Source organism: Monodelphis domestica, chromosome 7, assembly GCF_027887165.1.
Source record: "Monodelphis domestica isolate mMonDom1 chromosome 7, mMonDom1.pri, whole genome shotgun sequence".
NCBI classification, from domain to species: Eukaryota; Metazoa; Chordata; class Mammalia; order Didelphimorphia; family Didelphidae; genus Monodelphis; species Monodelphis domestica.
Window position 1 is genome coordinate 157,891,950 of NC_077233.1, and position 15,113 is coordinate 157,907,062.

General features: G+C 37.3%; 1 protein-coding gene across 14 annotated transcripts in view; it reads right to left on the minus strand.

The window, feature by feature from the left end:
- Positions 1-15,113, minus strand: part of PRUNE2 (prune homolog 2 with BCH domain) — a 329,922-nt gene that overhangs the window by 44,073 nt on the left and 270,736 nt on the right. For all 14 annotated transcript variants that reach the window (XM_056805927.1, XM_056805925.1, XM_056805924.1 and 11 more), the window contains exons 10-11: positions 6,830-6,909; positions 3,595-3,795 (exon numbers count right to left, since the gene is read on the minus strand). In XM_056805927.1, the coding sequence (XP_056661905.1) occupies positions 3,595-3,795; positions 6,830-6,909 (281 nt within the window). The remainder of the gene's footprint in view (positions 1-3,594; positions 3,796-6,829; positions 6,910-15,113) is intronic.

The window sequence follows — 15,113 nt, forward strand, 5'->3', positions numbered from 1 at the left end:
TTAACTAAGTATATAACTGAGGGTAGCTAAGCAACACAGTGGATAAAGCACAAGACTTAGAGTCAGAAAGACTCATTCAAATCTGGCCTCAGGCACTTACTAGTTGTGTGACCAGTCACCTAACCCTGTTTGCCCCAGTTTCCTCATCTGTAAAATGAGCCAGAGAAGGAAATGCTTAATTATGTCAATATCTTTGCTAAGAAAACCCCAAATGGGGTCATGAAGAGTCAGACATTATTTTTAAATGCCTGAACTACAACAAAGTTTATAACTATATAATATATTTGTTCAATTCACCGTAATTCAACAAACAATTGTTGACTACCTGTCCCACAACAGGCACTATGCTCCTTACTGAAGACAGCAAGACAAAAATTACAACAGTCAGTTCTCAAGGAGTTCACTGTTCTACGTGTAATTAAGGTTGAATAACCTCTTAAATTTAAATAGTCTGGGCAAACAAGGTGACTCAATTGATAGAGGACTAGTCCTGGAATCGGGAGGTTTTGAGTTCAAATTTGACCTCAGATATTTCTTAGCTGTGCAATACTTGTATCAATTTTAGGACAGAAGGCAAGGGGTTAAATTCTTAGTTTTTTTCAATTTTTTTAAACTCTTACCTTCCATTTTAGAATCAATACTGTGCATTGGATCCAAGGCAGAAGAGAGGTGAAGGCTAGGCAATGAGAGTCAAGTGACTTGCCCAGGGTCACACAGCTAGGAAGTGTCTGCTGTCAAATTTGAACCCAAGATCTCTCATCTCGAGACCAGGTTTCCAATCCACTGAGCCACTCAGCTACCCTGACAAAGGGTTAACATTTTTAAAAAATTAAATTTTCCCTCAAGTTAGGAGGAGTCATGAAAGATGATGCTAGTGCTTTCTGCTAGGGATTGTTTGCTATGTGACACATAAGGAGTGACTCTATTATTATTATTATTGTTATTTTTTAAACCCTGACCTTCCATCTTGAACCAATACTAAATATTGGTTCCAAGGCAGAAGAGTGGTACGGGCTAGGCAAGTGGGGTTAAGTGACTTGCCCAGGATCATACATCTGGGATATAGTCAGATACGAACCCAGGACCTCCCACCTCCAGATCTGGCATTCTATCTACTGAGTCACCTCTCTGCCTCTTGTCCTATTTATTACTCATAAAATATTTCTTGTAAAGCTATACCAGAGGAAAACTCAGGGCCTGTTTTACTCCATATGCCCCATTCAAAAGGCACCCAGTAGAAGGACCATCTCCTGCTTTTTACTTGATGCTATTAGCTAATACTCATGCAGGTTCCTTACTTTCTTTGAAACTTCCTCTCCTATTCCTAGCTTATTGACTGAATTTAGCTTCCCTATTATTCCCTTGCATGCAAATGCTCTGATGCAGCTAGCACTGTCAGCATGTTTTACAATCACTGCCTAAAACAGCATCTTAACCAAATAACCTCTCTAGAAGATCCATGTGGATTTGAAAAAAAAAATCACCTTCTAGTAAAAAAATGTGTCAATTGAATTTTTAGAGTTAAACCAATGCTCTGACAGTTGAGCTAGTCCTTTCTCTAGAACTGTGTCAAAGGAAAGAAAGGGAAGGGGCATGTCAGCAAGCAATGGTTTTAATTATCAGCTCACTCAGACATTACCCCTTTGCTTAGCACATTTACTATTTATAAAGCGGACAGGTTCAGACAGCACTGCACAGCCCTCTAGGGCGCCCAGCAACGGGAGGAGGGAGGAGTGGGAGGAAGGAGCTGAAATGCACACAGTACAGCTGTATGATAGGAGATTTGAAGAAGTAGGAAAGAAGGGAGAGAAGGAAGTAGGATGGGCAGGAATTCTTATATCTATGGCACCCAGCGGAGGCTGGAATGGGACAGATTTCTTCCACAGGGAGCTCAATTTTGACCCAAAGAACTGAATACTTTTCTAGCCATATGCATTCATTGAGCAAGGTCAGAACCCACTGATTCTCTGGGTAACATACTTTTGTCGTTCAGTTGTTTTTTTCAGGCATGTCTGACTCCTGGTGACCCCATTTGGAGTTTTCATGGCAAAGACACTGGAGTGATTTGCCATTTCCATCTGCAGCTCATTTTACAGATGAGGAAACCAAGGCAAACCAGGGTAAGTGACTTGCTCAGAGTCACACAGCTAATAAGTACCTAAGGTCAAATTCAACTCAAGAAGATGAGTCTTCCTGACTTCAGGTTCTGTATATATCCACTGTGCCTCCTAGCTGCAGACTCATATAAGACTTGGAAAGGCTTTCTAGTGGGTGCTCCCCTCTTCCCCACCCTCCCTACAAAGCCTTCTCCAACTACATTCTTGGGTTATGTGTGTGTGTGTGTGTGTGTGTGTGTGTGTGTGTGTGTGTGTATAGACCACACCTTTGATGGCAATGGTATAACCAACATCCTTCCCAATGCAGATGACCCCTGTTATTTAATTTGAGATAGTCTTAGTGACTTACTTGGGATTATTGAGAGGTTAAGTGACTTGCCTAGGTTCACACAGTCAATATATGTCAGGCTAGGACTTGAACCCATGTCTTTCTGATTCTGAGGCCAACTTTTGATTCAATAATCCATACTGCATTTCAAGTTATAATAATTAAATATATGTAAAAACATAGGAAGTATCTGAAATTAAATATATAATAATTCATATAATAATTATAATCCCTGTATTAATATGGTCCAAAGAACTAAAGAACACTCTAGTAAATACTACTCTTATTAGATGACTTTTTCTACCTTTTTCTCTTTAAAAAAAAGGACCAAAATTCCCATCATTTCTTTTAAAAAAATATCATGGCTTTGGGCAGCTAGGTGATTCAGTGAATAGAGAGCCTGGCCTACAGACAGGAGGTCCTAGGTTCAAATATGGCCCCAGATACTTCCTGGCTGTGAGACTCTGAACAAGTCATTTAACCTCAATTGCTTAACCTTTACTGCTCTTCTACCTTGGAACCAATACTCAATATCTATTCTAAGCAGATGATGAGATTTTAAAGAAAAAAATCTGAAAAAATACTTCTGAAAACTCCATACTTCTTAAATATTATTAAATAGAATTTTCATTAAAATAAAGGCATTACACTTACACAATGCCATATAAAGTTTGGTACATACTTCAAAAAGTCACAAAGAAAAAAAAATGTAATGTGAATGCTGACATATCATACTCTGGGCTTCAGTAACAATCAATCAATCGACCAACAAACCAAACACCACATATTGACGCTTATTCTGTGTCGAGCACTGTACTAAATATATCAGACTATTTCCATTCCTTAGACCGTAAGTATGGACTTCCCCAGGTCACAGGGACCATTCAAAGTTCAAGGGTAGACTTCCTGAAGGGAATAAAGCCAGAGAAGGCTATTTTGGGCCTCTGAATAATTTCTTCTCAATCTCATGCTATTCTCTGTGACCACCTTTGATGGCAGACTTGAAAGGTAGTTATTAGAGATTATGGAAAGCAGCCAACAGTAACAGGCACAGACTGAGGAAAGTCCATTTCTACCACCTAAGTTCTCACTCCGCTTCCTTTCCATTCACTCTCCTTTTGCCTTTATCTCACCAGTTTAGTACATTACCATGGACAGTGTATTCAAAAGAATCAGCTTCATCCGGAGTGTCCAGGTCGTCCACATTGATGTCAATTTCATCTGGGCTCTCTAGGTTATCATCCGAGAGAACAGATCCTTCACTCTGGTCCAGAGAAAGGTTGATATTTGGGGCTGTGAGTTTTATTCTCCGGGGATGAGAGCCATCAAGATCCAGAGAATTAGGTGGTTCTGTAAAGAGAGCAGGAATAGCCACGTTAACCTAGGACAGTTTTCTCTCCTAGCTACTTCCCTTTTAGAATGTAAACTCCTAAAGACTCAGAATTGTTTCATTCTTTGTACCTAGTACCTAGGATAGTGTCTGGCATATAAAAAGCCTTTAAGCAATGCTTGTTCATTAATGATGGATTTATCACTTGAGCACAAGAATCCTGTGATCATCAGAAGACTTGGTTTCAAATCTCATGCCCTGCTTTGTGATCTCACACAAGTTACTTCTTGTTCTTTACCCTCAGCATCTTCATCTGTAAAATGAGGGAGTCATGAATTCTGTGGTTCCTTTTCACCTAAATCTATATTCCCAGATGATTTCTGAGGTCCATTCCAGCTCTAAATTCAGAATCTCACCTTTCTCCTGTTATTTGCCATGTTTCTAGACAAAATGATTAATACCATAGACTAGTTTACAGAGAACTTGTACAAAGTAAGTGCTCACACAGTGGTTGGAAAAAGCGATACAAGGACTCTCTCAAGATCTCTCTGAAAAACTTTAGTAATGATTATGGCACTTGGGGGATGTTGGCCCAGGACCACCCAGCATGTCCCACCCAAAATCAAAGAAGGCACTGAACTCAACGATCAAAGAAGAATGGCAGTAGCACTAATGAAATGTGAGGTGTGCAAGTCCAGAGACATCTCCAATTTAAACTTTGTCATGGACTAATTGTGCCCAATCTGCGGTAGAGCATTCTGAACTCCTATTGGACCGATCAGCCACAGTGGAACACACTGTAAACTGACCCCTGCAACATGATGTCATCGGTCTTCCTCATAAACAAAGGAGGAACAACATCTGCTTTCACAAATAGCTTCAAACTCTTCCATTTGTCCCACCATCCTACATTTGCGTAGGCCCTCAGGAATGACTTCTTTATAGGAATATTTACAATACCTCTAAATATCTTTTAACTTTCACAACTTTTTAAAAGTGTTTTTTTTCTCTTTATAAACATTTACTGATTATTCCCACTTTGTGAGAAACCTCTTGTAACAGTGACTTCATATGAAAGTATATGCACCATTTCATATCTGTACCATTCTCCTCACCTATTTTTTAAATGAACAAAAATCAAATTTTCCCTTCCTACTCCATTAAAAATAAAAGAAAAAAACAAATTTCTTGTAATAAATAGGCACAGTCAAACAATACAAATTTTATTGTTGGCTGTAGAAGTAAATTGTCCATAGCTAGCAAATGTCCTATGTGGGATCTGATCTTGGATTTTCCTGGCACTTAGTTCAGCACTATATTGTTGTTCTTTAGTTGTTTCCATTTTGTCCAACTCTTCATGACTCTATTTGGGAGTTTCTTGGCAAAAATACTGAAGTGGTTTGCCATTTTCTTCTCTAACTCATTTTACAGATGAGGACACCAAGGCAAACAGCATTAAATGACATGCCCAAGGTCACTAAGCTAGTACGTGTCTGAGATTAGATTTGAACTCAGAAAGATGAGTATTCCTGATGCTAGAGCTGGCATTCCATCCACTATGCCACCTAGCTATAGGTAAGTTAAAATGGCTATTTTTTAATACTCTCTTACTCACAGGAGAGAGATACAACAGAGAAAACTGAGAACCTATCAGGTCTAGGTGGCAACACAAATTATGGGGGAAATCCTCTAGTGGTCAGAGTCTTGAACATGAAGTCAGGAAGATCTGAATTCAAATTGTTCACCAGACTAGCTCTGTGATCATGTACAATTCTCTCTCCTCTTCAGTTTCCTCATGATTAAAATAAGAGAAGTGGTCTCCATGGTCTGAGATCCTTTCCAGCTTAAATTCTATGATTCTAGGAATATTAATATTCAGAATAACAGCTTCCTTTCTGTAGTCCTGAAGTAGAGTATTAAGGGAACCAGTGTAACAGCCAGTAATGAGAATCTCATTGCTAATATCTACAAATGTAGCTGGCTCTTTATGTTCCAGTGCTCTCCCATGTCAAATAACTGGATAAACCTCTAGTTACAGAGGTAGTGTTTTCTGGCTAGTCTTCAATTCAGTAAAGTAACTTCTCTGCTTCTTTTAGATCTGGATCTGGGTCCCTCAGATGTACAGACTATCAGGAACGAGAAAAGATTTTCAGAAATGCACAGGGTAACCAATAGCCCCAATAATTTCAACTTTCTATTCATTCTCATTCAAAACTCAGGTAGAGCCCATAAATGAATAGCCTGAAAGTAACTCAGGATAGCTTATCCCTGAAACAGATCTTTTAATTATGTAGGCTTGGGAGCCACATTTTATTTCCAGTAACTTACCCACAAACCCTGGAGGGGAGGCCCAGAGGTCGTTTTACATAATTAGGGCATTGAGCTGAAATTGACTGCCTTTTTAGTACCACATTTCCTGTAAATTTTTCATCTTTTTAGTACAGATCTCCATTTAGAATCATAGAATCATAGCATGACAGAGCTGGAAGGAATTGTAGAGATCATCTTTGTTCAATAGCCTCATTTTAGAAATGAGGAAGCTGAGGTCCAAAGAGATCAGAACTAGAATAGGCATTCAAGATCATACAGCCCAAACTCCTCATTTTACAGTGAAGGAAATTACTGAGGCCCAGCAGGCTTAAATGACTCGTCCAAATATAATGAGTGGCAGAGCTGCAACTTGAACCTGAATCTTTTGACTTTTTCCATTATACCTCATGTCTTTTTTATTTAGTAAGCTGGGACTGTGCTGGCATAGCATAGAGTAGACAGTAATCATAGCAACTGAAAGCCCCGATAGACAAAGCTGAGACATAAGAGATAATATGGCCCCAAATGCAAATTATCGTTGGTTAAATCAGCTATGAAATTAACATAGTAAAATAAGTTTAAGCTCCCAGAAACACTCCCCCCTTCTTTTACTTTCTTTCTTTCTTTCTTTTTTTTTCCCTAGCAAGAAAGTGTTTGTTAGAAGCACAGGAAATATTCTCACTGAATAGTCAAATGTCTTGGGTGTGGAATGTTGCTAGGAGAATGAACAAATGTTTTTCTCACCAGGTCTCATGTCTGTAGAATTGGGACTTAGCTCTCCCTCTTCGAAGGGGATATCCATTCCTACATCATCTGCTAGTGGTCTGGAAAAAGCAAAAAAAAGTGTTAGGAAAATAGGGAAAGGCAAAACAAATAGTTAAGAAGAATGGTCATTTTGGTGGTTGTTTTCTTTTGAAAGGTATCCAATAATAATTTTTTAAAAAACTCTTACCATCTTAGGATCAATCCTATGTATTGGTTCTATGACGGAAGTGCAGTAAGAGCTAGGCAATGGAGGTTAAGTGACTTGCCCAGAGTCACACAGCTAGGAAATAATCTGTAGCCACATTTGAACCCAGGACCTCCTGCCTCTAGCCACAGCTCTCAATTCACTATGCCACCTAGCTGTCCTGATTTCCCTATCCCCAGTGATTTTTTAAAATGTCTCTGTCTCTCCTCAAGGGAGAGATTAGAGAAGAAGGTAATTTTGGAGTACTTTGAGGCTACTTCTTGGGAAACAGTCATTTAGAACAGGAGCAGAATAGGTCTGGGAAGAGTTGGGTCAGGTAAAGAAGAGGCTTACTTGGTTCATTTCTTACTCACTCCCTTATAAATTGAACTCTTTGTGATGACAAAGAAAAACAATTAGACAGTAAGTTATCCCTCGTTAGGGAAAGGAAAGGTTCCATTTGGAAGCTTTCAAGTTAAATTATTTTTTCTTGCTAATTAATTTCTAAGCTGCCAAAGAAGTAAAAGTGCCATTAAAATATAACTGTAACCAATGATAGTTATCCAACCTTCAAAAATAATTATCTTAAATTTAAGTCCCTTCTTAGTTTTATTGCTTTTTATCCCAGGTGCCTCACTTATGATACAGCTCTTATCACTTTATCCAGCCTAAACCAAATTTACCCAGTCTAAAATGAAGTCTAATTTGGGTTTTCAAATTTAAGGAAGGCATTTTCCTAGTTGCAGGAGATATGAACTATGGCTATCTACTATGCTCTACACAAAGAGCTAGTTATTTCTTTTTCTACCTAAGATAGATGAAAATGAAAAAAAAAAACTTATCACACAAAATCTCAGAAACAGGAAAGGTGGTGGATGTTACTTTTGCTTTCTATTTTTCATCCTATATTGGCATATTCAAGATACTTTCCAGACATATCATCACAGATTATATCTTTGGACTTTCTATTCAGCATCTAGCAAAATACTGTTTAAATACAAACTCTTGTAAATATATACATATATGCATATTTAAGCAATATATATTTGTGTGTTATATATGTGTGCATAAATACATACACATAGAGTATTTGGCCCTTGGATATATATATATATATATATATATATATATATATATATATATATACATATATACACACATGGATATAAATTTACTATATGTGTGGGTATATAAAATATATCATATGCAAATATATAGTTTTCAAAAGATTTACCAACAATGACATGAAAATGTGTTCCAAATCAGTTATTGTAAGAGAAATGCAAATGTAAAAACTCAGGCTTTAATTTATTCCTTGCTAATTGGGAAAGATCACAAAAGATGGGAACAGTCCATTTTATAAATACACTGAAGAAACAATGATGGAGCTGTGAAGATATGGTCCAATTATTCTATATTTCAATATGAATAATGCAAAAAATGGGATTAAGCTCTCTGTACACTTTTAACTACTGGGCATCTGGACCAAAGAAGGCAAAGGCAGAAACAAAAATTTAATCTATGCCAAAATATTCACAGTAGTCACTCTTTGTCAGCAAAGAACTGTAAACAAAATAGGTGTCCATTAATTTAGAAAAAGTTGAAAAAATTAGGGCATATGAATGGAATAGAATATTATTTTACAATTAAAATTATGCATATTAAAGATTTAAAGAAGCATTGAAAGATGAATAAATGAATGAATCTGAAGAGAAATAAGTAGAACCAAAATAATATAAATTATTACAACAGTATTAAAAGGAAGTTGAACTGTGCATATATGATGTAAGGAAGGAAAAAAGAATTTATTAAGTACCTACTATGTGTCAGGCAACATGCTAAGCACTTTACAAATATTACATCATTTTATCCTCACAATCTTTCTGGTAGGTAGATATTATTAAAAACCCCAGTTTACATTTGAGGAAACTGAATCAGAAAGATTTGCCCAGTGACTTACAACATGGTCACATAACTGGTAAGAGTCTTCAGATCTCCCTGTTTTCAATCCTAGCACCCTATTCACTGCACCACTGAGGTACTTCTAAAGGAGAAAAAAATAAACCACCCCAAAACAAGGGAGTCCCTGGAGAAAAGATAATGAAGGTTACCTCCTCCTTCGTGGAGAAGTGGGAGACTACTAGATCAGAGTACTGTATATACTGCCAGACAAGGTTTCTATTTCAGATTTTTTTCTTGATTACTTTTCTTTGTCATAAGAAAAAGTTTAATCTGGAGGGGATGGATAGGAAGTGACTCTGAGGCAAAGAAAAAGATATTGATAAAATACATATTTTTTAATTTTAAAAAGAAAAATACCTATATTTGGAACTAGGCATTCAGAGATAACCACAATATCATTGGATCATGTTTATATAGCACTTTAAGGTTTACAAAATGCCTTCCTTCCCAGTGACTCCAGGAAGTAAAGAGCAGAAGGATTATCTCCATTTTCATATCTAAAGAAATCGAGATTTAGGTTAATTAACTTGCTCTAGGTTACAGAGCTAATAAGTGTTGTTTCCAGGGATCAAGCTCAAGTTCTCTGACTCAAAGACCAGTGTTCTTTCTATTATACTACATGTTATATGTAGTTAATTAACTACAGTTAATAAAGAGACAGACAGACAGACAGACTCCCTTATCTCAAGGGTCTAATAGGGAAATTAGACATTTACAAAAATAATTATGGCATGTTTGTTAGAATGAAATAAATGCATATAAAGGAGGGACAGAGACAAGTAGTTTGGGGGGAGATTTATCCCTTTTCGTTATGGGGATCAGAGAATATCATTAAGAAAGGGATGTAAAAAAACATGAGGCAGCTTTACATCTGAGGCTTGTAGGACATTTTAAATTTAAATCGGTATTTATCTAGAACACCATTTGACTTTATAATATCCCATAATTGGGGGTAGATCCTTAGATATAAGTTCATTTATTTCCTATATATTCTTAACGCCATCATTTATGTTGGATTTAAGCAATTTGGGGGCTTGGTTGGTGTTGTTCAGTTATCTCAGTTGTGTCTGACTCTTTGTGAGCCCTTTGGCAGTTTTCTTGGCAAAGATACTGGAGTGGTTTGCTATTCTCTTCTCCAGCTCATTTTATTTGGAGATTAGGAAACTGAGGCAAACAGGATGAAGTGACTCACTTGGGGTCACCCAGCTAATAAATATTTGAGGTCTGATTTGAACCTAAGAAGATGAGTCTTCCAGACACCACATCTAACACTCTATTCACTGTGCCATCTAGCTACCCCTTTTGGACCTGGAGCACTTGAGAATTTGAGTGGTCCTTCGCCTGTGGGCAATGAATAATAAAAAATTTAGATTGTAAACTTCATTGCTGTAAAGTCTGTGTTTTAACTGAGTTTTGTATCTCTTCTAACACCTAGCATAATGTTCTGCACACAGTTCAAAAGATGTCTGTTTAATAAACAGTATAAAATCTCAGTTGTGATATATTATTAGCCAAACTTAACATAGGCACTAACCTAGATTACAATGTTAATGTTCAGTCATTTTTTAATTGTATCCAAACATTCGTGACCCCATTTGGCATTTTCTTGGCAAAGTTACTAGAATAATTTTACAGCTCATTTTACAGATGAGGAAACTGAGGCAAACAATTAAGTGACTTGCTCAGGATGATGCTTTAAAGTATCCATCAATCAGTCAACAAACATTTATTGACCACCTACTATGTGTCAGGTATCACATGTACCCTAAGGAACCCAGGACTCAACCAAGAACCTCAGAGTCTAAAGATTCCCTGGGTTTACTTGTGCCTGTTAATCATCTGGAGATAGTTTATAACATGAGAACAGTTTTATTTTGATTCAATTCAAATCCTATTTATGGAATATATTCATTATTTTAAAAAAAGTATTGCCAAATCCTAACTAATGACCCATGACAATATGTGTTGATGAGCAGTGTAAAGATATATATATATATATGTATATAGATATAGATATGTATATTTATAGGTTTGTGTGTCTATTTATTATTCTAATGCTGCCCAATACAAGAAGTTGTACTATATTCAAGATACTGTTCTAGAGGCTCCAGAAATGAGGAAAAAACAAAACTATAAGAAAAAAAATAGTCCCTGACCCTCAAGGAGATTACCTTTTATTGGGCAATATAACACTCGAATAAGCAAATATACACATATAAATATAATATGAGGAGAGAGAACATATTCCTAATTCAAAAGAATCAGAAATGGCTTCTAGAGAAGATGTCACTGCCAAAATCAAGGAATAAATGGACAAACATTTTATTAAATGTTTGCTATGTGGCAAGTATTGTGAAAGTGCTGGGCATTCAAAGAGAGGCAAAAAACAAATAATCACAAATTACTTATTCTAAGCATTTTCCCTTTGTAAAATACTTAATTTCTCTCATAAAAATAGTATCAACTATAAAAGGCATCATATGGATACTTGTAAAAATAATTACAAATACAAGCAAACAAGCAAAAAATAAGGATACTCATAATAATTCTAGTATAAAGGAAAAGTGGTTCAAAACAGAGATCCTTAACCATATTCATGCCATGAATCCCTATGGCAGTTTATTGAGCTTATGGACCACTTAGAATAATGCTTTTAAATACATTAAATAGGGGGCAGCTGGGTGGTTCAGTGGATTGAGAGCCAGATGTACAGACAATAGGTTCTAGGTTCAAATCTGACCTCAGATACTTCCTAACTGTGTGACCCAGAGTGAGCCACTTTTGTCTAGACCTTACCACTCTTCTGCCTTAGAACCAACACACAGTATTGATTCTAAGATGAAAGGTAAGCATTTAAAAATAAATAAACAAATACATTAAATAAAATTCATAAGATTGTGAAGGAAATAAACTATGTCAAAATATAGTTATCAAAATATTAAACAAGTTCATGGACTCCAGGTTAAAAACCCCTGCAAAGGCTACATATGTAAGATTAAGCTTGGATTCTTTTGTAGTTTTTATCATTATGCTTCATTAATTACAGGTTCATATCCTATTATAGCTGGACAAAAAGAGGAATGATAGCTAAGGTGGCCACTTGGATATTGGCCTACCTACATGAGGAATTTAATGCTGAGCATAGTCTAGAAGTGCCAACAAATGTGTGTCCTGAAGGGGAGTTGATGGGAACAAGGTTTTTGTTTTCAGGATTCCTAAGAAAAAGATAAAATTAAAAAATGTCCTATCAAGGAAGTGCTGGAAAATCAATGGCTGGCAGGAAAAAAGGGAAATTGTAGACCATGAAATAAGGGAAGAGAGGGAAGAAAGAAGGGAGAAAGAGGTAAAGTAGTTATTTGAGGAAGGAAAGATAGGGGGAAAGAATTAAGACCCTACTAGGGACGGGGGATAAATTAGGACCAGAGCTAGAAGAGGGCATGATTTGAGGCTAGCAGCATTAGAAAGAGATCTGGATTATACTTACTCTAATCCCTCTAACATGATTATATTAATTCAGCAATTTTACCATATCCCCATGAGCAGTGTAGGAATGGAGTTTATGGTGGAGTGGTGAGGAATCATGCCACCATCCCATCAAGAAACCACTCCGGCAAGTTACTCCATCTACATGGAACCATTGATTAGTTTCTAAACTTCCTTGAGTTGAAAGTGTCAGTATAGACCCGAGCGAAGGCTGACAAACAAAAACATAGCAACATCAGCCGAGTCTGAAAATGACACTGTCCTGGTTGCTAAGGAAAGATAGCCTGTCTGTCTCTGCTCAACTACACATTTGCTTCCACCTAGAGGCTGCATCCCACACTGTACTTTTGATAGGAAATGTCTGAGCACCTCGGAAGATGCTCTGAGGTTTACGTTCTGCCCTGCCTGATCTATTTCTTTCCTATGTGCTCAGCCCATGTTCAGCATCCTGCTCATGGCTATATGTCATCTGTGTGTGTGTGTGTGTGTGTGTGTATTGATAAGTAAACTTAATAGAAAGCATGAGAAGTCACCAAGATGGGGATTAGGGGAACAGACAAATGCATTGCATCAAGGGAAATTTTGCATGTCCCCTGCTCGTTTTAAAGCAAGCTAACAGCAGCTATGTTGGGGTATGGAGGTAAACTGGGTCACATATCCACTTAATGGAGGACAAGCGAATACTGTGAGGAGACAGCTGAACCTCGGGAAATCCTTTCAATCACTGTTAATCCCCGCCACCCCTTGACATTGGGTCAAGTAGAAAAACCAAAGCAAGGCACTTTTTATGTCTGTTCAGCATTTCTAAATGGAATGGAATCAGCATTTTTCTTTCTTTCTTTTTTTTTTGGTGGGACTGGGTTGATTTGTTTGAGATTGAGTTTCCTTTAATATGAAATGAACAGTGAATTAAGCTTGGGAAACCCCCCTCTCTCTGGATGGTAATATTTCCTGACAGGCAGGTTCAATGAGCAGCAGGCAAAGAAACCTTGCTGGGAGTAAAGCATCCTGTAAGCCACTTGGCCAAATGGGCAGCAGAAAAAATGGTCAAGGCCAAGATGAAAGATAATGGACTTAAGGATATAGTCAGGACAGAATGTTTTTGCAAAGTTAATAATGTTCCTTTGTGGCATGAGGGAATTCCCACTCTATTCCCTAGAGGTTCTTCTAGTATATGTTTCCTGGACAGATGAAAAAAAAAGATTTTCTCTGAACATTGAGTGAAAGTAAAAATAATATTTGAAATAACAGCTTTTCGAGGCTCAACTATGAAAAGATTTAAAGTTAAGGATTCGTGTTTAATCAATCAGGCTTTTAGACAAGTCACATGCTTGGTACTGGGTCAGGACCTAGCACGCTAGCATCTTACTGTCCATGATAAGTAAATGCAAAGAAAAGAAAGGATATTATATGTGGGAATTCAAATTACTACCACAGGAAACAAGACTGAGGCTGAATTGAACTAAAATGGATTTTTCAGTTGGAGAATTTTTTGTGAAGGCTGTCTCTGTACTGGACAGTTTCTCATCTCCCCCCTTTTCTGAAATATGAGCCCTTCCATGCTTGAAACATGCATCTCTCACAAAGCCCTCTGTTTGGTGCCTCCCTGCCTAAATTATCCAAAGGGAGGAAACTGATTAGATACTCCTGACTCAGACTCTACCTCTCCCTAGGAAATACCTGGTACTCTTCAGCATTCCTGAGCTGCCTCCATATTTGAAATGACTTTAGGAGGAATGGGAAATTTACTTTAATGATGTACTGAGTCCTGCAGGCAGCCTCTCACAGGACCATCGTGAACTTTCTCTTCCTGCCCCAGAACATGAGTTTCCCTTAGGATTCTGGTTCTAATTTTGTCCCTCTGATGCCTGTGACTAGACTATGTGTACCCTTTCCTCACCACTTTCTGATAGCGTTCCTAGCGTTATCTCTCTACCTCTCTATCGTTTTCTATTCTTCAGTATCATTGGTCATGTCACATAGACTGATTTTATGAGTTAAATAGATCAAATACAGACACCTTCCCATTGCATCTCTGATCTCTTTCATGGAAGGCCTTTAAGTCCCAGCAGTAGAAAATCTCCTACATTCAGTTTAAATAGCCATACAGCAGGATCAAGGGAGAGAAATCTGCTCCTGGACTCTTGTCTCTGTCTGTTTTTAGGTCATTCATTCCAGTGATCAACTGTTCACAACTGCTGTCTCTTTGCCTCACTTTAGGAAAGATAAGGGTAACAGAGTCAGAAAGCAGAAGAGACAACAAATTATGAGAGGAGATACAAAGGGAAGAATAAAGGTGAACTGAAAAAATGAAGGACAGAAATTAAAGAATATCTGGGCTCTTAATCTGATAGCCTCTCTTCCTTTGAAACTTGTAAAAGTCATGCATTTTCAATCTTTATTATTCAAATATAAAATAAGGAAAAGAAAAGTCTTGGAATTGGAATCTGGATTCATAGTTATGCTTGCAAAGCACTACCCCAATTCCAATACCTCCCACTATATATGACAATCCCAGAGGAAAAGTGAGGCATTTTAGAACTCCTCTAGCCTTCCAGGCCATTAGGCCACCATTAATCAATAATTTTGGATCTATAGAAAATACCCTTATAGTATGCAAATATACCTGCTTTA